Source organism: Jaculus jaculus, chromosome 15 (assembly GCF_020740685.1).
Source record: "Jaculus jaculus isolate mJacJac1 chromosome 15, mJacJac1.mat.Y.cur, whole genome shotgun sequence".
Classification (NCBI taxonomy): Eukaryota; Metazoa; Chordata; class Mammalia; order Rodentia; family Dipodidae; genus Jaculus; species Jaculus jaculus.
The window spans coordinates 33,538,080-33,560,844 of NC_059116.1; the positions used below are offsets into that span (position 1 = coordinate 33,538,080).

A 22,765-nucleotide genomic window follows, 5' to 3' on the forward strand; every position below is an offset into this window, starting at 1 on the left:
ATTTTTCCTGAAATAGTTTAATGGAGGGAAGGCTGGTCTGGGCTCCTAGTTGTGGAGTTTTGCACCATGGCTGCCAGGGGCCTCAAAGCACCCTGGGAGAAGGTGAGGAAATAAAGCGGCTCACACAGAGTGGCAGGAGGCAGAGAGGTAGGAAGCAGCAGGGCCTGTCTCTTCCTCCCCTGCTCAACCCTAGAAAACTAGTTCCCCCACCAGGTTCCCATCTTTTGCTTTCCACCACTTCCCAAGAGCACCATTAAAGCACAAAGCCATTCAGGATCCATCCATGGAGGTTAGAGGCCACCTATTTGAGCCACCTGTGGGGAACCAAGACTATGGCACATAAGCCTTCCTGGGGGCACTCAGGAGGACCCTAACCAGATGGCACATGTAGCCCCAGGAGGCTGAGGTACGAGGATCAGGGACTTCAAGGCCAGGCTGGGGCTACAGAGTGAGTTCCAGGTGTCAGCCTGGGCTAGTTAGCCTTAAAAGAAAAATCATACTGTTTGAGAGGGGGAGGGGGAATGATGGAGAGTGGAGTTTCAAAGCAGAAAGTGGGGGTGGGGAGGGAATTACCATGGGATATTGTTTATAATTATGGAAATTGTTAAAAGAAATTTTTAAATCAAATCAAAAAACAACGGTGAAGCTATGGTGGCTCACGCCTTTAATCCCAGCACTCGGGAGGCAGAAGTAGGAGGATTGCCATGAGTTCAAGGCCACCCTGAGACTACACAGTTAATTACAGGTCAACCTGGACCAGTGTGAGACCCTACCTCAAAAAAACAAACAAAAAAAAAAAGAAAAGAAAAGAAAAGAAAAGAAAAGAAAAACCAAAAAACAACGCTGGGGCTAGAGATGGCTTAGCGGTTAAGGTGTTTGCCTGCAAAGACAAAGGATACTGGTTCGATTCTCCAGGACCCACCTAAGCCAGATGCACAAGGGAGCATATGCATCTGGAATTCATCTGCAATGGTCGGAGGCCCTAGCACGCTCATTCTCGCCCTCTCTCTCTCTCTCTCTCAAATAATTAAATTAATTAAATGTATTTTTAAAAAAGACGCTGGGTAGGAAAAGACAACCCCAGTTCCTAAAAGTCACTATGACAGATGTCAATCATTTAACAGAATGAAGGAAAGCAAGCCAGGGCTGCTGGCACATGACTTTAATTCCAGCACTTGGGAGGCAGAAGTAGGAGGATCGCCATGAGTTTGAGGCCACCCTGAGACTACATAGTGAATTCCAGGTCAGCCTGACGAAAAAACAGGGCTGGCGAGATGGCTTAGCAGTTAAGGCCTTTGCCTGCAAAGGCAACGGACCCAGGTTTGATTCCCCAGGACCCACGTAAGCCAAGGGGACACACGAGTCTGCAGTTCATTTGTAGTGGCTGGAGCCTTGGCGCGCCCATTCTCTTTCTCTCTCTCCCTCTTTCTCTCTGCCAAATAAATAAATAAATATAAAATATTAAAAAAAAAAAAAAACAGCTGGGGACATGGTCAGCGGTAGAGTGACAGCTTAGGACCCATAGTAAGGGCTGGGGAACTGGTGAGAGGTACAGTTACCGCCTAAAATGCAGATGAAAAAGTTATTTTTGAACCTGAGGCAGGATTGTGAATCCTGGACTACACAGTATGAGCCTGTTTGAAAAAGAAAGAAAAGCAATAGAAAAGAGCAATCTGTTTGGGCCTGTTTTTCCTGTCTGACTCAGGACACTTTTCCGGTGCAATGGCGCCACCTGGTGTTCGCTCCTGGTTTCTTCCTCTACTGGACCGCAGTCCCGTCCAGCCATCCTTAGCCCCGCCCCGACACCGGAGCTCCGCGCTCCAGGCCTTACAGTTACGCCTGTTCCCGGCAGGCGGCGAGCGCGGCCCGCGCACAGTACTTCACTCCTTTGAGGACCTTAAAAGTATTTCCTGGGTGTCGCTGGGAGGCGGGTCATTCGCACCCCACCTGAACCTCAGTTAAAAATGTGCCCGCAGCCGGGCATAGTGGCGCATGCCTGTGATTCCTGCACTAGGGAGGCAGGGGTAGGAGGATCACTGTGAGTTCGAGGCCACCCTGATGAACTCCAGGTCAGCCTGGACTAAAGCGAGACCCTATTATTGAAAAACAAAACAAAAAAGAAAGAAAAGAGTCATAATGGAAGAACGAGGGCCTCCACTCGCAGTAAATGAACTCCAGATGCATGCACCACCTTGTGCATCTGACTTTACTGTGGGCACTGGGGAATGGAACACTGTGGTCATTAGCCTTTGAAGGCAAGCACCTTAACTGCTATCTCTCCAGCCCTGGCATTTCACTTCTGAGGCTCCTTCTCTACCAGTGCATTGGGACAAAAGGAATAGGCTGTTTCTTACATATCAGTAGAATCAGTCTGGTTTGGGGGGTTATCTAAAGCTTACAGGGGACGTACAAAATTATCTATACAGCCTTGTAGGCTTGAGTTCTGAGGGTCTGCAGATGTCTGCTGTGACCTAAGTTCACGCTGCTGACCACCCCCGCGAGGGCATCCGTGGACATCCCGGCGATATGCAGAGCCAGCAATTCCAGCTCCCTCTCTCAGCTAAAAATAGGGGTCCCCTCACTGGAAGCAGCTGCAGGTTCTAACCTTTGGTGGGAGAGCCATCTCTGAATAAGTTTTGGGGCCTTCCTACTGCCCAGGCCCTTATCTGAGGGTCTTCTAGACTGCTTACCCTCTAGGGCAATGATGTATATATAGGTGATAGGTTTTTGTTTTTGTTTTTGTTTTTGTTTTGTTTTTCGAGGTAGGGTTTCACTCTGGTCCAGGCTGACCTGGAATTAACTCTGTCATCTCAGGGTGGCCTTGAACTCATGGCAATCCTCCTACCTCTGCCTCCCAAGTGCTGGGATTAAAGGCGTGCGCCACCACGCCCGGCTTTAGGTGATGGGTTTTGATATTTTTCTTTTCTATCTTTTTCACTCTTTCTCCCTTTCTTTCACGCGCTCGTGTGTGTGTGTGTGTGTGTGTGTGTGTATGTGTGAGTGAGAGAGAGAGAGAGAGAGAGAGAGAGAGAGAGAGAGAGTGAGAGAGATGATCTGGGGCCCCGCTGAATCCGGGTCTACACTGTCACTGTGTCCTGTACTATGTCTCAGTTTCTTGATCTGCGAAATGGAGATCCCAGGCACCTCATTGTCCCCAAGGGGGAAACAGGGTCGGCAGCCGATGGTCCATAAATCCCCGCAGCTCGGGCCATGACCTGGTCTTTAAGCCCATTTCACAGACTTGAAAACCAGGCGGGGAGGTGGGGGGGGGAAAATGGCTCGGTATGAGGGGCAGAGGTAGAACTCCAAGCCCCAGGCAGGTCCATCTCAGCTTGCAGCTGAGACGGGGAGAGTTCTGGACCCAGGTCCATTTCGTATCAGTAGTGGGGTAGGGGAGGGGGACCCCGACTCTGGTGTGGATCTCCATCCGCCCTCGCGCGTCCACACGGTCCCGCCCTCCCGTCCCTCCGCGCCTTGTGCGCCGGGGGCCGCGGCTGGCACTTTGCACACGGCCCCTCAGCCCAGGAAGGCGGGGCGTCGTACAGCGCCGTTCCCCTTCCTTTTATTATTTATTATCACTTAAAGGGGCCGCGACCTGAAAATTTTCCGTGCGCTGCGTGCGGCTCCCTTCGCGAGCCCCGTCCGCCGGCTCCGGATCGTGCGTGAAGGGGACCCAGGGCGACTAGGTGGGTCGCTTTTTGGGGACCGGGAACCCCTCGCCAGCCCCTTTCCCGAGCGTCCCCGGGGCCGAATCCCCGGCTGGGCACGGGCCCCGAGCGCGGTCGGTCCCCGGCGATCCGTCCGCGGCCGTGGGGGAGGGGCGGGCGGGCGGACGAGCGGGCGGGCGGGGGCCGCGACGCGGCGGGGACGCGGTGAGTCGGAGGGCGCCGACCCCAGGGAGGGCGCGACCCCCGAGCTGCCCCGCGCGGCCAGGGCCAGGGTCCCGGGGTTCGGGGGGGTGGGTGGTGGAAGGCGGGTGGGGACTGCGGAGCCGGCGAAAAGTGGGGGGACCCCAAAGTTGGTGCCGGGGCTCCGACCGGGCGGTTTGTAGGTCAGCGGAGTTGTGGGCCCCTCCTTAGCCTCCCCGGGGTCCCCCGAGTGTCCCGGGCGGCGGGGGTCGTGGGCCCGTATCCTCCCCGCCACGCAGCGGAAGGAAACGCGCTGGGCTCGGGGCGCGTCCGGTCGGGGGCTGCCTCGGGGGTTTGCAGCTTCCACTTCGTTATTAGAAAATTTAAAAGATTTTTTGGGGGGTATTTTTGAGACAGTCTTGCCCCCCCGGTAGTAGTCCAGGCTAGCCTTGAACTCTAGGGAACCCAGGGCTACTTTGGAACTCACGGCCATCCTCCTGCCGCAGCTCCCCAAGGGTCAGGGAGACCTTGGGCGCGTGTCACCACGCCCATATACTAAGATTTCTTTTTTCCCCGAAATCCCCGTGGGTTGTGGAGGTTGGCGGTGAGCAGTCCTGAAAGGGTCCCTAACCCCAGCCTGGGCTCTGTCACTCGCAGGGGTCCCCGATGTCTCTCAGGGGTCCTCGGTGAGGCAGGAATTCCCACCGACCCAGATCTAGCGCCCCCAAACACAAAAGCAGGCTCAGGAAGCTGGGTGCGCATGTGTGTGTCAATCGCAACGTCTGTGGCGGCGGGTTTGTCAAATACCTTCCGTTTTTAGTGACCTGGGGTTCCCCCCCATGCAAATCCGTCTCTTTCCAAGAAGTCTTTGGTTTTTTTCTTTTTTAATTTTTTCTGCATCTGGCTACTGAGGACTTCTTGGGATGTATGTTATTTTTTCTCACTTCCTCTTGGGGCCCCCCTCCCCACTTTCTCAGCCCCCTCCCGGGTGCCTGCCCCTCCCCCTGCTTCCCTGGCTGGAGTGAGGGGCCCCTTTCACCACCCGCGGGCCTGGGCCTTGCACAACTAAATAACCCGTGTGTTGCAAGGCCTGGCCAAGAGGGTGACCTCTGTCTCCCCCCCCCCAGGCTTGGAGGAGGGGGTGAGGCTGTGGCTCTGGGTCCCCTCCTCACACCCGCCCCACCCAGTGCCATATGATCACCCTGCACCCCTTCCCAAGCCCCCTCTTACTAGAGGACTGTCATAAAGTGGGGGGTGAGGGGCCTGAAGACAAAGGGCTAGGGGGGAGGACTCTTCAAGGATGGGCGTCACCAGCTTAGGGTTAATGACACCCATGAGGGCGAGTAGATGGCATCCAGGCCTGTTCCCAAAGGGGGGACTCTGGGACTCCCACCTGCCCCCCTGCAGCTGCCCCCTACCAACGTGGAGGCCTGACCCTGCTCCCCTCCCCCACCAGGCGACCCGGAAGGGTCATTAAACCAAGCTGGCCTGGGAGGTGGGGGGACTGGACGCCTGGGAGGTGTGGCTTCCTCTGGCCTTTTCCCTTCTGTCCCCCCACCCACCCCGGAGGAGGGGGCGTCACCTCCAGCGTTTCCGTGGGGGGGGCTTGATGTTATTGGAGGTGGGGGAGGGGAGCAGGACCAGGCCAGACATGGACAGAAATGTCCCCTCAGCACTTTTTAGGCCTGGGGTGGCAGGCGACAACCAGCAGAGCACAGCATGGGGGCTGGGTGGTCATTCCCATGGACCAGGCTTGGACGGTCACTTTGCCTCCGAGATGGTCTTTGTGATCTGGGACCCTTGGATCTAAGATGGCCCACAAGGCCCTTTGGGAACGTACCCTGCTCCCTTTTCTCATAGGGATACCCCTGCCACCTCTGGAAGCCCCAGGAACTGGGGAAGCTAATGTCCGGGGGTGGGGGTGGGGGCTGCAAGCTGTGCTTTTGGCCTGGAAGGGGACCTTACATGGGGTTCTGTACAGTAGGAGTCCCTACCCCCACTTCAAAAGCAGGTCACTATACATGTCCCAAGTATGGCCACCTGCCAGGAGACCATGCTGCTGGTAGCTTCTTTGGGTGGTCAGCCTCATGGGTCCTGTGGCTTTTGGGGTTTGGGTGTCAGGTTAGGCTGAGGGTGGTCCCCCTGGACTCTATGTCTCAGAAGAGGTTTGTCCCCTCCCCCACTGTCCCCTGGCTCAGAGACATCTGCCTGGGGCCTGCTGGGTTCTGCCCAGTTTTATTGGCGACTTGGGCGGGTTGGGGGTGTGGCCTGGGCTGGTTATGAGGCTGGGTGGGATCTAGAAGATAGGGTTGGTAGTGGTCCCAGAGGACCCTAGGTAGGGACACAGTGGGTTGCATTCTACAGCATTTACTTCTTTAGAATCCTAGGCCTCTGTCCCCTGCAGGGCCTGGGGCAGCATGGGAGGTTCTGATGTCCCTCAGACACCAGCTCTGGGCGTCTTCAATCCCTAAAGAAGAGAGTCAGTTTCCCTCAGGTGTAAAATGGACACCTGTGCCCACCACATATTGCTTTTCCCGTCACAAACTCACTTTGTCCCCACTTGAGCTCCATGAGGTAGATGCTGTTCTCACCCAGGTGGGGAAACTGAGGCCCTGAAGTGGGAGCAAGAGCAGGCAGGTTTGCCCAGGGCAGCTGAGCCAATGTTGTCTCTTAGTCTGACTAAGGGGTATCCAAGGCCTTTCTAGAACAAACTGCAGCTAGAACTCAGAACCTAGAACCCACAGGGACTCTGGGTCCAGAGTCAGCTCTGGCCAATCAGAAGTAAAGGACATCTGGTCCCTCCCCCACCAATTCTATTAATGAAACAGTAACCCAAGGTGACAGTCGCTTTCGCTGGGCCAGACGCAAGGGGACTCAACCCCTTAGTCCCCAGGAGTGGGGGACAGGTGGATGGGGAAGCTGTGCCCAGAACAGGTGTGAAGGACTCTCCCAGTGATCTTTGGAGCTGACTTCGGGGATAAAGGTCCCCGAGGGCCAGAGGGGTCAGGTGTGGTCTGACCTCATTTCTTGCTATGTCCCCCAGATCTCTGAAAACACGTGAACAAGCCAGACCTACCTGCTGTCCCCAAGTGTCCAGCGTGACCAGGAGGCGCCTGCCCATCTGCACTGGCATGCCCCACCAGCCATTGGCCTGAGTTGGCGGCTCCCCGCCCCCGCTGCCCGCCACCCTGCACTGTCCCGGTTCCCCCGAGACCCCGGGCCGGGACCCGTCCCCGCAGGGGCCACCCCTGCCGCCAGTCCCTGGTGTCCGGGGTGGTGGTGGCCCGGCCCGCAGGGCCATGAAGCTGCAGGCAGTGATGGAGACCCTCCTGCAGAGGCAGCAGCGAGCCCGCCAAGAGCTGGAGGCCCGGCAGCCGCCACCACCTGAGCCCCCCACAGGGACCCGGGCTTGCCCCTCAACCACTGAAGAGGACAGAGAGCTGGACAGAGAGCCAGAGAATGCCGCCAGGGTACAAAGGACACAGATGGCCGCGCTGGCTGCCATGCGAGCCGCAGCTGCAGGGTTGGGTCATCCGTCTTCTCCAGGGGGCTCGGAGGACGGGCCTCCTGGCTCTGAGGATGAAGACACCGCCCGGGAAGGGGTTCTGGGATCGCCTGCCCTGCCCAGTGAAGGAGATAGGCACCTTGAGGACGTGGGCTCCGATGATGACCTGTGAGTTGAGATCTGGGGACATCGCTGTCCAGGGCTTTTGTCTGAAGTGAGGGCCAGACAGGTGTTCGAGGGGGCTCTCTGTACACTGAGCAAGCACCCTGGGTCACCCAGACTAAGAACGGACGGACCTCTGTCCTCCCCAGGGCTGACTGGGGAGAGTAGCTTGGGTAGTAGAACATTCCAGTGACCCTAGACACTTATACTACCATCCCAGTAGCATGGGAGCCACCAGTTGCATTTGAAGTAGGGCTAGTGTGTCCTCCAGGAAGGGTAGAATGCCATTAAAGCAGGCCTGGCAACAGGAACAGCTCTGCAAAGGCCCTGGGGCAGGAATGGTTTGGTGGGATGATTTGGGGCCCAATGTAGGAACCTGGGCACAGGTGGGAGGGGAACATGGATCCACCTGATTAGCCTGTGGCTGTTCGTCTCATATCTAGAGGGGAAACTAAGGCTGGGACAGTAAATGGACCTTGCTGGTGGTGCCTACCTCTCTCCTCTGACCCGTGGGTGTCCTGTATTTACTGCAGGAAGCCAAAGTGGGAGGAAGAAGTGGAGGAAGACCTGGGGGATGAGGATGAGGAAGATGATTACGAGGAGGAAGAGGAGGAGGAAGAAGAGAGCCTGGGTCCCCCAGGTCCTGCGGGCCTCAGCTCCGCAGGCCTGTTTCCCCGCAAGGCACAGCCCTCCCAGACCTTCCGCACAGATGGAGTTCCCAGGGCACTTGGCCCTGAGAGGCCAGGACCCAGCCCGGCTCACCCTACACATGCGACACCCCAGTTGCCACCGCCAGACCATGGAGACTGGACCTATGAGGAGCAGTTTAAACAGGTGGGCCATGCGCATGGTGTCGCAGTGTGGCCGAGGCCATGCTTGTCTAGTTCTGCCTTTGAGGGCTTCCAATTCCTCCACGATACCTCGGGCACATTTGGTGGCCAATGACGCGTGAACATGGTGGAGGTGACAATGAGAGCTGGCATGTTGGAGGCTCGTAGTGGGCGGTCAGGACTGGGGGGCTCTTTTGGATCCCCAGACAGGATTCCTTGGCTCCCGGGGTGCAGAGGAAGCTGGGGCCGCCCTGGCCCTTCCCTGCAGGCGGCCCAGCCTGAGGAAGTGGCCATGCGGGAGCCTTTGATGTCCGCCAGATGGAAACCAGATGGTGGCTGCCTAGCCTGTGTTCCAGCCTCGGCCAGCTGGGTCTGACCACCTCGGAGCTTGTGTGGGCTCTGTGGTGGCCTGCTGTGGCCCAGGACGTGGCCTCAGCTCTAAGTGGGGACCATGAGGGATGGGCCAGAGGTGGTTCCTCCCCCCCCCCCACCCCCCGTGTCCCCAGGCTGAAGTTTGGGTCAGAGATGGCACAGAGAAACAAAGGGCCAGAGATGATGAGGCCTGAGACGTGGCTGAGCTGGGCAGCCAGGAGTGAGGGTGAGGGTGAGGGTTGGGGGGTGGGTGTCATCATGGGTGAGGGTCAGAGGTGAGTCATGGGTGAGGAGCAAGGGTTATGAGTGAGGGTTAGAGGGTTATGGTTAGGGTTAGGATTAGAGGTGAGTGTTATAGGTCAGGGTTAGGGGGTTCGGATTAAAGGTGAGGGTCATGGGTTAGGATTAGAGGTAAGTAAGTGTGAGGGTGAGGGTTAGGTATGGGCATGGCTAAGAAGGTATTTTTTACTGGTACCTCAGCCCATACCAAGGCCCTGTGGCAGCAGGGAGAGTTTTGAGGAACCCGGGCTGGGTTGGCCTCCCTGCCCTCTTAGGACCTGCTGAGACACGGCCGGCTGGGTGGGGCGGCTCCCCTTCCGGCTCCAACTCTCGCCCTGGCTTGCTGGGATGCTTGTTGGGCTGACAGCCAGCTAACCTGTTAGCTGAGGACGTCACTGTCCTGGGTTTGATGGACAGAGTCACGCCTCCTGCTGTGGCCTGGCTCCATGGGACACTTTGACTGGACACACTGTGGTTTATGTGGAAATCACTGAGGTTCTGTGCTTGCATAGATGACGTTGGCTCCATGTGGCTACATTCATAGTTCCCTGGTCTAGCATAGAGGCGGGATGTGCTATTCTATGTCACATTTTATAGCTGAGTCAAAATATCCATTGTTTTGGAAAGAGGCTTCTGATGCCAATTTCCTTAAGTTTTGTGGCCTTTAAAGGCCCCCATATATGTGAAACCCCTCCACCCCGTGGTGGGTATCATGGCCAACCCAGAAAATAGTGAGGTACAGGCTGCCCCTTGGGGGGTGTGAGATCCGTGGGAAACTGGTGTGCTCTGCCAGGCCTCAGGGCTCCACACTGGCCCAGGCTTCAGGACCCAGTCAGCTGTCTTGATCCCGGAGCCCCAAGGCTATGGGAACAAAGGTTGGGTGTGGGGTCAGATGTGAAGCACAGCCAGGCTTGTCTGGGTTTCTCTGCATCCAAGATGGGGAAACTGCGGACCAAGGAGGTATGCATTGAGCACCTACTGAATACCCAGTTAGTTACCCAGATGCCCGTCATTAGGGGCTGGGGTCCAGGGAAGAGACAGTGATGTCCGTGGCTGCAAGATGGTTGGGGAATGAGAATGCCTGTGATGTAGTAGGTCTGCTTGAGACCCCAGGATAGGACATGTGGGTCAGCCTGTGCAGCAAGATGTGCACTTAAACATCTGTATCAGGGCCTGGGCAGATGGTTTGGTGGGTGAAGTGCTTTGCATGTCAGCATGAGGACCTGGGTTCACATCCCCAGCACCAGAAAAGCAGGTGTGGTGACGTGTGGTGGAGTCTTGGCACTTGAGCAGAAGACTTGCTGGCTGTCTAGTCTGGCTGCAGGGTTCAAAGGCTAGAGCAGAGCACAGTTGAGGAAGGCATGCGACATCAGTCTGCAGCCTCCACATGCACACTCACATGCGACATGTATGCAATCACATACCACACACGCGGACGCACCAACAAATGGATGTGATAGAGGAAAAAGTCGGGCAAAGGTCCTGAGGTACAACTGTGTGTAGGGCTTAGATGCCACGCCGCTGCTGATGGCGGATGGGTGGGTTTTAGGATGTCATGGCAGACAGGGCTGGCACTGCCATCCTGGGATGCCACGCTGCACTTGTCTGTGGCAGACCCAGGGTTCTGTCCAGCTGGCTGGACACCTGGACTGCCTGTGTCAACAGGGGCCCAGACAGCCCTGCAGACATGGGGCCCCAGTCAGGCCATGTTGACTCTGGCATCCGCCCCGTTCCCTTCCTGGCACGTGGCAGCCTTGGCTGGCCGGCAGCTGCTTGGCACCGTCTCCGCGTCTTCCTTCCCCGTCTTGGCAGCGCCACAGCTGACTTCCGCCTGCAAATCCCAGATCCTCGACAGCTGGGATCCACCCTGGGCCGTACGTAGGTCCGGGCGGGGGCAGCTGGGCTGGGGAGGACCCCAACCTGGTGACATGCCCAGCAGGGACTGGGACTGGTCACAGGCTGTGATTAGAACTGTGGCATCAGACGCATGTCCTGCTGGCTTCCTGTCACCCACACAGCCACACCCAGGCTCCTAGTGGCCATCCTGTGATTTTTTTTTTTTTTTTTTTTTTTAAGGTTTTCAAGGTAGGGTTTCACTCTAGCCCAGGCTGATCTGGAATTCACTATGTAGTCTCAAGATGGCCTCGAATTCATGGTGATCCTCCTACCTTTACCTCCTGAGCACTGGGACTAAAGGCATATGCCCTGCTATCCTGTGATTTTTTTTAAAAGATATTTTTATTGTTATTTATTTATTTATTTATTAGAGACAGAGAAGGAGGGAGAGAGAGTGTGAGAATGGGCAAGCCAGGTCCTCTAGCTACTGCAAATGAACTCCAGATGTATGTGCCCCCTTGTGCATCTGGCTAACGTGGGACCTGGAGAATTGAACTGGGGTCCTTAAGCTTTTTAGGCATGCGTCTTAACAGCCAAGCCGTCTCTCCAGCCCTATCCTGTGATTTTTCACACTGGCAGTCTTTTTGTTTTTGGAGACAGGGTTTTGCTAGATAGCCCAGACTGGTATCAAACTTGGAAACCTCCTGCCTCAAACTCCTAAATGCTGGATGACAGCTATGAGCCATCATGCTAGGCTCCAAGTTATTGAGTCGTTTTTAAAAAATATTTTATTTATGGAGAGAGAGAGAGAGAGAGCATTGAAAGAGAGAAAGAGAGAGAATGGGCATACCCGGGCCTCTAGCCACTGCAAACGAACTCTAGATGTATGTGACACCTGTGTATCTGGCTTGCAAGCACCTTAACAACCAAACCATCTCTCCAGCTCCTCTCTCTGTCTCTCTTTCTTTCTTTATTTTTTATTGGAATTTCAAGGTAGGGTTTCACTCTAGCCCAGTCTGACCTGGAATTCACTGTACTCTCAGGGTGTCCTCGAACTCACAGCAATCCTCCTATCTCTGCCTCCCTTCCCAAGTGCTGGAATTAAAGGAATGTGTCTGTCACCCCACCTGGTTTTTTGTGTTCTAATATTTTATTTATTTATTTATTTATTTATTTATTTATTTATTTATTTGAGAGAGGGGGAGGGGCAGATATATAGAGAGACTAGGCATGCCAGAGCCTCTAGCCACTTCAGACAAACTCCAGACATATGTTCTACTTTGTGCATCTGGCTTTATGTGGGCACCGGAAATTGAACCTGGGTCCTTTGGCTTTGCAGGCAAGCATCTTAATCACTGAGCATCTCTCTAGTCTGTGTTTTTTTTTTTTTTTTTTAGCATATTCCCAAATAGATAAATGCATTCAGGACCTCTATCGATTATAGAATGTTCCCAACGCTCCTGTTCTCCTGACCTGTCACTTCATCCCCTCCCAGCACCCATGAATCCACTTCGATATGTCTGGAGTTGTCTGTGTTCTGGATACTTTCTATCATGGAGTCCCACACTGTGTGGCCTTTTGTGTCTGGTTCTCACTGAGCAGGGTGTCCTCAAGGTGTCTCCAAGCTGTGATATACGTTCCTGGCTGCATGGTATCCCAGCACACAGGTGGCCTATGCCACATGCCCATTACCTTCCTGTGTGCACCAGGCTGTTGTGCCCTTTGGCTTGGTGGTGGACATGGGCTTGTTTCTCGTGGGTGTTTGCCTGGGGTGGAATTCTTGGGCAGGGTGGGAGTTCTATACTAACTATTAGGGGAAGTGCAAACTGCATCCTTGGAGCTGCCTGTCCACATTCCCTGTGGGCAGCTCCCAGGCCCTTTCACGTCCTCACTGACACTTGTCATAACTGACTGGAGATTCCAACCGCCACAGTGGGGGGTGGGGTGGCATCCTGTCTGGCTGTGGCTCAGATTTGGGTTAAATGTGGAGATTCCCCTCCCCCCGCCGTTTTACAAGGCAAAACCTACTTTTACAACAGAACTTGAATGTGAGCTCAGATGCAGAAATGGAGCCAGGCATAGTGACACACACCTGCCCTCCTGGCACTCAGGAGGCTGAGGCAGGAGCATTGCGAGTTCCAGGACTGTCTGGGCTGTAGAGTGAGACCCTGTCTCCAGGGGAAAAAAACAAAAACCACCACCACAACAAAACAAGTAAACAAAGTCACAGAAATGATAGGGGGCTGGGCTATAGCTCAGTGGGTAGAGTACCTGCCCAGCATGCATGAAGCCTTGGGTTGTACCCCAGCACCCCATGAACTGAGTGTGCGGGTGCATGTCTAGCAGTCCAGCACCGGGGAGGTGGAAGGAGGATCAGCAGTTCAAAGTCATCCTCGGCTACATAGTGAGTTCAGGGCCAGCTGGGCTACCTGGCTGCTGTTTTCTGCTTAAGACTACAAGGTAGCAGAAATCCAAGTCCACATTCAGTACATGAAGAAGGAACCTTGGTTTGTAGTTACTCCCATTGTGCAGGTGGGGAAACTGAGGCACAGTGCAGTGATGGTCACACGCTGCCCCTAGTCCCCATTAGAGAGGTTCTGGTTAGGGTGAATGGGTGGGCATGGTGTCACTGTCTGCAACTCCAAGCCTATTTCTCTTCCTGGAGGCCATGAAGACTGGGCAGGTTGAGGAGTCAAAGCCCTATGACCCAGCACTGTAATCCAGATGATCCTCCTGCCTCTGCCTCCCGATCGCTGGGATTAAAGGCATGTACCACCATGCCTGGCCAACACTGTCTTATTTATTTATTTATTTATTTATTTATTTATTTATTTATTTATTTATTTATTTGAGAGCAACAGACACAGAGAGAAAGGCAGATAAAGGGAGAGAGAGGGAATGGGCGTGCCAGGGCTTCCAGCCTCTGCAAACGAACTCCAGACGCGTGCGCCCCCTTGTGCATCTGGCTAACGTGGGACCTGGGGAACCGAGCCTCGAACCAGGGTCCTTAGGCTTCACAGGCAAGCGCTTAACAGCTAAGCCATCTCTCCAGCCCCTGTCTTTTTTTTTACAGCCTTCGTGTAATTCCAGAAGACAACTAGACAAGCGTTCTTGGAGGGAGGAAAAGTGGAATATTTCTGAAGAGGTTGTAGGCCCTGGGGCGGGTGACTGCCCTGACCTCCCCAGCTTCCCTGCCCCATTCACAACTAGAAATTGACCTGTGAGGTGTCAGGACTAGAGGGAAAGTAGATTCAGAGAAAGCTGCCCAGAGGAAGGGGCATGGGAATTGGGGTTTTGCAGTGTGTGTAAAAGCCCACACACCGGGCAGAGAAAAATAGGGTCAGTTTCTAGGAATAGAACATTTTAGCGAACCAGAGTTGGAGCCAGGCGTGGTGGCGCACACCTTTAATCCCAGCACTCAGGAGGCAGAGGTAGGAGGATGGCTGTGACTTCGAGGCCACCCTGAGACTACATAGTGGATTCCAGGTCAGCCTGGGCTAGAGCGAGACCCTACCTCATAAAAAAAAAAAAAAGGACAGAAAGAAAGAAAGAAAAGAAAAGGCAAACCAGTACTGGGTTCGAAGGGAGCGTTGGTGTGAGATAGGAGCTGGGGAAGGAAAGGAAGGCTGGTGGTCCGTAGCCTGTGGGGGTGGGGAGACGCCTGTGCTGGGGCCTGGGGCAAAGACCCGGAGGTCAGTCTCTGGTTCGAGGGCTGTGTTGTCTGGGGTGTGGGAGAATAAGTGTGTTTGTCTCTGGGCTAGGAGCCAGAGTTGGCATCCAGCCCTGGCCTGGTGACTTCTTGGGGCTGCCGGGAGTGGAGACAGGAGGTGCAGGGAAGCCCCTCAGTGGGGTGGGCAGTGCAGCCTCATCAAAGCCCCTGTGGCTTCTGGCGCCAAGCCAGTGAGCTGTGGCGGGCACTGGGATAGTGCCTGCTCGCCAGATCTGGCATTGTGCCCCAGCCCGTGCCAGCCCGGGAACCACGCTGAGTCATCCGGAAGGACCTTATCTAGTCCCTATGCCACCACCCGGCCACTGGGTCACCGCCACAGGGTCACTGCTGCCACAGCCAGCTTCCTCACCCTGTGATCCGCTGCTGAGCGCCTTCCCCGCCCCACTCTTTCTAATAACACACGCTGTAGACCAGAAGCCATTGCCTGTGGGCACCGTATCCCCAATGCCGTCTGTCCCTGTCCCTGCAGGTGGCATGGCGGAAGTGGGTAGACCAGGTGGGTGGCATGGCAGGTGGTACGGAGAGTGACATGTCGGGGCTCCCTGGGATGAGCCTTGGTGGGCTGCTTTTTGTGGCTCTTGTGGATGTGAGCCACGTGGACATATCTGGCAGCATCTGTGCGTCTTTCCCCTCCCCTATGATCTTTGTGCTTGCCCCAGAATGTGGTGGGCTTCACATGCCCGTTTTATGTGGACACATAGTTGGGGTGTCCCTGGTGTCTGGGCACACTATGTGTCCATACACATCTGTCCTCAGTATCCTGTATGTCTATGGGTGTGACAGGTGCAGGGCGGTGTATTTGTATGTGCGCCCATGTGTGGAGGTCAGAGGACACCCACAGGGGTCATCCTCAGGAACACCATCCACCTCTTTTTTTTTTTTTTACATTTTTTAAATTAATTAATTTTTTCCTCAATTTTTATTAACATTTTCCATGATTATAAAAAGTATCCCATGGTAATACCCTCCCCCCCTTTCCCCTTTGAAATTCCATTCTCGATCATATCCCCTCCTCATCTCAACCAGTCTCTTTTATTTTGATGTCATGATCTTTTCCTCCTCTTATGATGGTCTTGTGTAGGTAATGTCAGGCACTATGAGGTCATGGATATCCAGGCCATTTTATGTCTGGAGGGAGCACGTTGTAAGGAGTCCTACCCTTTCTTTGGCTCTTACATTCTTTCCACCACCTCTTCCTCATTAGACCCTGAGCCTTGGAAAGTGTGATCAAGATGTTACTCAGTACTCCAGTCACTTCTTTCTAGCACTATGATACCTTCTGAGTCATCCCAAAGTCAGTGCCATCTGAAAAGAGAAGATTCTCTACCCAAAGTGAGAGTAGCGTTAATATAAGGGTATAAATATTAAGAGAAGTGCTTACTGGGCAGTTTGATAAGCATAGTATATACATTTTTCCAGACATCAGCAGATGTTACACCCCTAGGGCTTATGACTACCTCTGTTTTAAGTTTTCAGTATCAGGGATGTGTTTCCCCCCATGGAGCGGGCCTCCAGTCCAATTGGAGGGCAGTTGATTTCCATCATGACAGACGTGCCACTATTGCACCCGTTGGCCATCTACCTCTTTTTAAAAAATATTTTTAAGGGCTGGAGAGATGGCTTACAGTTAAGGTGTTCGCCTGCAAAGCCAGAGGACCATGGTTTTATTCCCCAGGACCCACGTAAGCCAGATGCACAAGGGGTGCATGCATCTGGAGTTCATTTATAGTGGTTGCAGGCCCTGGAGCCCCCTTCTCTCTCTCTCTGAAATAAATAAATTTAAAAAATAAAAATAAAAAACTACCCCTACCTCAACCCCCCCAAAAAAAACCATGCATTTTTTTTCAAGGTAGGGTAAAATATATATATATATTTCAAGGTAGGATCTCACACTAGCTCAGGCTGATCTGGAATTCACTATGTAGTCTCAGGGTGGCCTTGAACTCATGGCAATCCTCCTAGCTCTGCCTCCCTGAGTGCTGGGATTAAAGGCGTGTGCCACCACGCCCAGTATTAAAATACATTTAAAAAAATATTCATTTATTTATTTATTTGAGATAGAGAGGAAGAGGCACAGAGAAAGAAGGAAGGAAAGAAAGAAAGAAAGAACGAACGAACGTACATAAGAATGTACTAGTGGTTAAGGTGTTTGCCTGTGAAGGGTAAGGACTCCAGTTCAATTTCCCAGGACCCACGTAAGCCAGATGCACAAGGGGGTACATGCATGGAGTTCATTAGCAGTGCCTAGAGGCCCTGGTGCACCTCTTTCTCTGTCAAAATAAATAAATATGAAAATGAAAAAAATTAATATTTTATTTAGTATGTTTAATTATTTAGAGAGAGGGCATGTGCATCTGCAACAGGGCCTCATGTTACTGTAAACAAACTCCAGCCAGGCATGGTGGTGCACACCTTTAATCCCAGTACTGGGGAGGCAGAGGTAGGAGGATTGTCATGAGTTCAAGGCCACCCTGAGACTACAGAGTGAATTCCAGGTCAACCTGAGCTACAGCAAGACCCTGTCTCAAAAAGAAGAAAACAAAAATACAAACAAACAACTCCAGACATATGTATCACTTGGCATCTGGCTTTACGCTAGTACTGGTGCATTGAACCCCCGAGCTGGCAGGCGCAAGCGCCTTTAACCACTGAGCCATCTCCTCATCCACCTCTTGAGAGAACCTGGCGCTGTGCACTCAGGCTAGACAGCTGGCCTGGGAGCCCTAGGGACTGTACAGCTCTAGGATCACAGTGCACCCACCATACCTGGCATTTCATGTGGGTGTTGGGGGTCCAAGCCCAGATCCTCATTCTGGCACAGCGGACACTTTATGACTGAGCCAGCGCTCCAGCCCCTGTGGGCTGTTCCATGTGGCCGTGCTCTGGGCCCACTGCCCCCCCTCCTGCCTTTGATGCAGGAGGTCACAAGGGACCCATTAACCATTACCCTTGCGCTTGCTTGGTGAGGCCTGTGGTCTCAGTCACTGATTCCAGAAAGCCCCAGGCGCAGGTCAGCTGCCAGCCAGTGCCCACGTGGGTTGGCAGTGGATGGTGCTGACACAGCCCTGATGGCTGCCGAGGTATGGACAGGGTGCGTGGCACTTAGGCTTCACATGAGCCCAGGGCAGTATTCTGCCTGGTCCCTGCCTCTGTTCCCAGCCTGATGCAGAAACGCGACGGCCTGCATCCTCTACACATCTTCTCAAACAGGCTGGTGTCACATGGCCCTACAGCCACATGGCTAGACCCTCTGCCCAGTGCTCACATGCCGGCCGCAGCTTGACCCTGGGCTCCAAACTGCCTCAAGCAGGGCCCCCAGCAGGCAGGTTGTAGCCTGGTGGGTGGCACATGGGCGATGGCGGCGGCCCGCCCCTTCCCAGCCCAGGGACAATTGAGGGTCATGGGGTTAAACGGTAACTAATCTGGCCATTGAATGCCTGGGCACGGGGACACAGTCTTGCCCCCTGGTTAGGGCTAGGCTGGGGTCTATGGGGCCAAGAGGGGGTCAACCGCAGTAGGCGTGGTCAGTGCCCAGGCCACCCTGATGGCCCCTTATTTCTGATTACAAGTTCACAGTTAGCTTATTGGAGACTAGACTGGAGGACACGCTTCTGTCACCCAGGGACTCACATATTCTGGGCAAGGGACACACATCATGCCACATGACAGAGCCTGGTGTCCCTGTTTCATAACCCTCCCCCATTTCCTATTTAGAAAGCTGAGGCTAGAGATTGACTGAAGCCAGCCTACACGGTGAGACCCTGCAGACCCTCGTTAAAGATGAATGGGGGGGATTTGGCTGCTCAGCTCACAGGGTAACAGGGTGGCATGTCCCTGTCTTTGTCTGTCTGAACCCTGTCCCTCCATTAGCATTACTGGAGTGCCTGCTGTGTGGGTTGGGGACACACCTGACACCTGGCTGCAGGAGTTCCTGGTGACTAGCATTTGTGTCTGGCCTGCCCTGTGGGGCACACGAGGGTCTGTCTGGGTCATTGTCTCACGGGAGAGGGGGACTGTCTGTGGGGCACAGGACGGGGTATGTCCCTGCGTATGAGAGCGCCACACCTCTGCTTTGCCTGGCATCTCTGGAGGACACGTGCCTCTGTGGCTCTTGACGGTGACCTTGACATGGGGCTCCTCAGCTTTCTTCCGTTCTGCTGGGTCATCAAGAGATCAGGGGACATGAAGGTGGTGTGGCATCTTGCAGCTCTACCTTAGACCAGTCCATCCACAACTCCCCCCAGCCTCAATTTCCCCATCTGTAAAACTGAGGCAAGATTTGATTCAAAGAGTGGTTGGCTTTTTATTATGACCACACTTGTTAATGAGTGTTTATTTGTAGCAGATGGACAGGACGTCAAGTAGGCGCTAGCTGTATGCACAGGACTCCCACAGGTCATGTCTCATTTATGGACTCTGTTTCTCCATGAGGTCATTGCACATGGTTGATGGCAGTCTTCCTGTACAGAGAGCATCGTTGGTGGTATCACCCTGGGATTCCACCATGCCATGGCTTACAGTTTGGGGACACAGTAGTGGGAGGTGGCCCCTTTCCTTTTTGCTGCCATCTTGGGACTTGGGTTTCAGGCGGTCAGTGTCCTGTCATGGGGACACTTTGGACCCAGTTGGGGCAGGGGCACTTTGTCCCAACATTCTGCTAGCTTGCTGCAGTAGGAGCTACATGGATCATCTGCAGTGACCCCAGCTACATGACAGCCAGGAGGGGGTCCCATCTGATGCTTTTAGAGCTGGGAGGGCTTGTATGAAGGACCATGCTGCTGCTTGCTGGGAAAGAGTTGATCACGCCCCTGCCCCTCACTGTGGCTTCTAGGCTGTCACTCTGCCTCTGGCCACGCCCCCAGCCCTCACTGTGGACTCTAGATGGACATCTACCACTTAGAATTTTTACTTTTTTGTTTGTTTGTTTGTTTTTGTTTTTCGAGGAAGGGTCTCACTCTAGCCCAGGCTGACCTGGAATTCACTGTGTAGTCTCAGGGTGGCCTCGAACTCACAGCGGTCCTCCTACTTTGGCTTCCCGAGTGCTGGGATTAAAGGCGTGTGCCACCATGCCTGGCTTAGATTTTATTTTGCTATAGGGTCTCACCAAATTGTCCAGGTTGGCTGGAACATGGTGGAGTCCTCCTGTCTCAGCTTCCTTAGTGCTGGGATCAGAACACTTGGCATCTTTCTGACTCTGCAGCCCCTGTCTCAGTGTCCCCGAGTGCCAGACACTTTGGGGTGTGGTGTTCCTTCTTGAATCTCACCCACTCATATCGAGTCCCTTGGGCTCCTGGCCACCTGTGCAAGGGGCTCAGGCCCTCTCTATCCCATGAGGCTAAGGGTTCTCCTAGACAGCCTTGGCATGCCATGTTGAGTCAGTTCTGGGACTACCACTCCCTTCCAACCCACCCAGCAGCATCTGACAGCTGCCGTCCCAGTTGCTCCTTCTTTTGGGCCTTCCACTGCCCTGCCCTGCTCTGGGCCTCGGTTTCCCCAGCTGTGAAGCGGCCTGGGAGCTGAGCAGCCTTGCCCCCGCCCACTAATCTCCCTGCTCATGTGTCCTTTGCCTGCGTGCCCCCAGTGTACCCCCTCCCCTGCCCACGTCACCCGTGAAGACTGGGCCTCCCACACGACCCCTGACTCAGACACAGCAGCCAGCTAGGAGTTGAAGGGCTGGGTGCAGGGTCCTCGGAAGACCCTGAATCTCGTGAGTGGGAAGTTCAGAAAGCCACACCTGGGAGCAAGCGCTCAAGCGGTCATTTCAGAAGCACTATTAATATCTACCCGTGGGTGGGGCGCCCTGTATGTTTGGAGGGGACTCGGGGCCTGCCCGGCAGACAGATGTCTCTGCCCTGCCCAGAATCACTTCCTCAATTTCCTGCCAGCCTGACAGGAAATGAAAGAGTGTGGCCTCAGCCGGCCAGGGAAGACCCCAGCCAGACAGGTGCACTTGTGGCCAGGTTGAGACCAGAGAGGGCTGGAACAGTGCTGACGTTGCACAGCGGACATCTATGAAGGCCTTGCTGTGTGCAGGGGCCCCGGAGCCCGGTTAACGTCCTCCCTCATCAGCTTTCTTCTTCTGAATATCAAACTCAGGGCCACTTCTCATTGGTTGGTGGTCAGAATTGACCTGACCGCAGTGACCACCCCACAGTGGTAAAACTGAGGCCTGGCGGGAAGAGCAGGTAGAGAGGGAGGGGCTCCAAGGTCCACATCCATCCCATCCAACACACCACACCTCCTCCCCAACTGAGTGTACTCTGACTTTACCTATCTACCCATTGATACATCCATTGATACATCCATCCATCCGTCTGCCTGTTGGTTCTGTCCCAGGGTTTTGTTTTTTTGTTTTTTCGAGGTAGGGTCTTGCTCTAGCCCAGGCTGTAGTCTCATGGTGGCCTTGAACTCATGGGATCCTCCTGCCTCCTGAATGCTGGGATTAAAGGTGTGTACCACCATGCCCAGTATGTTTTTTGTTTTTTTGAGGTAGGGTCTCATTATAACCCCAACTGACCTGGAATTTACTCTGTAGCTCAGGCTGGCCTTGAACTCATAGAGATCTTTCTACCTCAGCCTTTCAAGCACCGGGATTACAGATGTATGCCCACCACAGCCAGCTGGTAGTTTTATTTTATTTACTTTCAAGGAAATGGGGAGGAACGGGCAGGCCAGCTACTGTAAACAAACTCCAGATGCATGCGGTACTTCATCCATCTAGCTTTATGTGGGTACTGGGGAATTGAACCTGGGTTATTAGGCTTTGCAGACAAGTGTCTTAACTACTGAGACATCTCTCTAGCCCTGTCTTTCTTTCTTTCTTTCTTTCCTTCTTTCTTTCTCTCTATCTCTCTCTCTCTCTCTCTCTCTCTCTCTCTCTCTCTCTTTCTTTCTTTCTTTTTGAGGTAAGGTCTCACCACTCTAGCTCAGGCTGACCTGGATTTCACTGTAGTGTCAGGGTGGCCTGGAACTCATGGTGATCCTTGTACCTCTGCCTCCCAAGTTGTGGGGCTAAAGGTGTGTGCCACCATACCTGATTTCTAGCTCTGTTTTGTTTTGTTTTCTGTTTAAATTTTTATTTTTTTTTTGTTTATTTTTATTTATATATTTGAGAGCGACAGACAGAGGGAGAAAGAGGCAGAGAGAGAGAGAGAGGAGATTGGGTGCGCCAGGGCTTCTAGCCACTGCAAATGAACTCCAGATGTGTGCACCTCCTTGTGCATCTGGCTAACGTGGGTCCTGGGGAATCGAGCCTTGAACCGGGGTCCTTAGGCTTCACAGGCAAGCACTTAACTGCTAAGCCATCTCTCCAGCCCTGTTTAACTTTTTTTCTTGACAACTTCCATAATCTTTTTTTGTTTTTCCGAGGTGGGGTCTTACTCTAGCCCAGGCTGACCTAGAATTCACTATGTAGACTTAGGGTGGCCTTGAACTCATGGCAATCCTCCTACCTCTTCCTCCCAAGTGCTGGGATTAAAGGTGTGTGCCACCATGCCCAGCCAACTTCTATAATCTTAGACTATAAGCCATGATAATTTCCTCCCCTCCCCCACTTTCCCCTTCACAAATCTACCCTCTGTCATAGTCCCTCTCTCTCTCAATTAGTCTCTCTTTTATTTTGATGTCATCATCTTTTCTTCATGTTATGAGGGTCTTGGAAACGTAGTGGTAGGCACTGTGAGGTCATGGATATTGAGGCCAATTTGTGTCTGAACAGTTGCATTGTAAGCAGTCCTACCCTTCCTTTGGCTCTTGTATTCTTTCTGCCACCTCTTCTGCCATGGACCTTGAGCCTTGGAAGATGTGATAGAGATGTTTCAGTGCTGAACACTCCTCTGTCACTTCTTCTCAGCACTATGGTACCTTTTGAATCATCCCAGAGGTTACCTCCATATGAAAAGAGAAGCATCTATAACCAAAAGTGAGAATAGAATTAATATATGTGTATGAACATTAAGAAAAGTGCTTACTGACAGCAGAGCCTCTAGTCACTGCAAATAACTCCAGATGCAAGTATCACCTTACCTGCTGAGCTGTCACTCCAGCCCTTTTTATAATTTTCCCCAGCTTTTTGATTCTGCCCAAGCCAAAAGCCTTGTTCTATGTGTGTGTTAAAAATACTTACATCTGGGCTGGAGGGATGGCTTAGCGGTTAAGGCGTTTGCCTGCAAGGCCAAAGGACCCAGGTTCGATTCCCCAGGAC

The 22,765-nt window shown here is 53.6% G+C and overlaps 1 protein-coding gene across 2 annotated transcripts in view; it reads left to right on the plus strand.

Annotated features, from left to right (window-relative positions):
- Nucleotides 1–3,590: 3,590 nt before the first annotated feature.
- The window catches only part of Arid3a (AT-rich interaction domain 3A), a 33,558-nt gene continuing 14,383 nt past the window's right edge, over nucleotides 3,591–22,765 (plus strand). The window contains exons 1-3 of one of the 2 annotated variants that reach the window (XM_004654867.2): nucleotides 3,591–3,686; nucleotides 6,892–7,521; nucleotides 8,049–8,349. In XM_004654867.2, the coding sequence (XP_004654924.1) occupies nucleotides 7,148–7,521; nucleotides 8,049–8,349 (675 nt within the window). In that variant the 5' untranslated portion in view covers nucleotides 3,591–3,686; nucleotides 6,892–7,147. Of the gene's footprint in view, nucleotides 3,687–3,719; nucleotides 3,782–6,891; nucleotides 7,522–8,048; nucleotides 8,350–22,765 lie in introns of those variants that run through there. The other variant, XM_045135333.1, reaches the window with a different exon arrangement.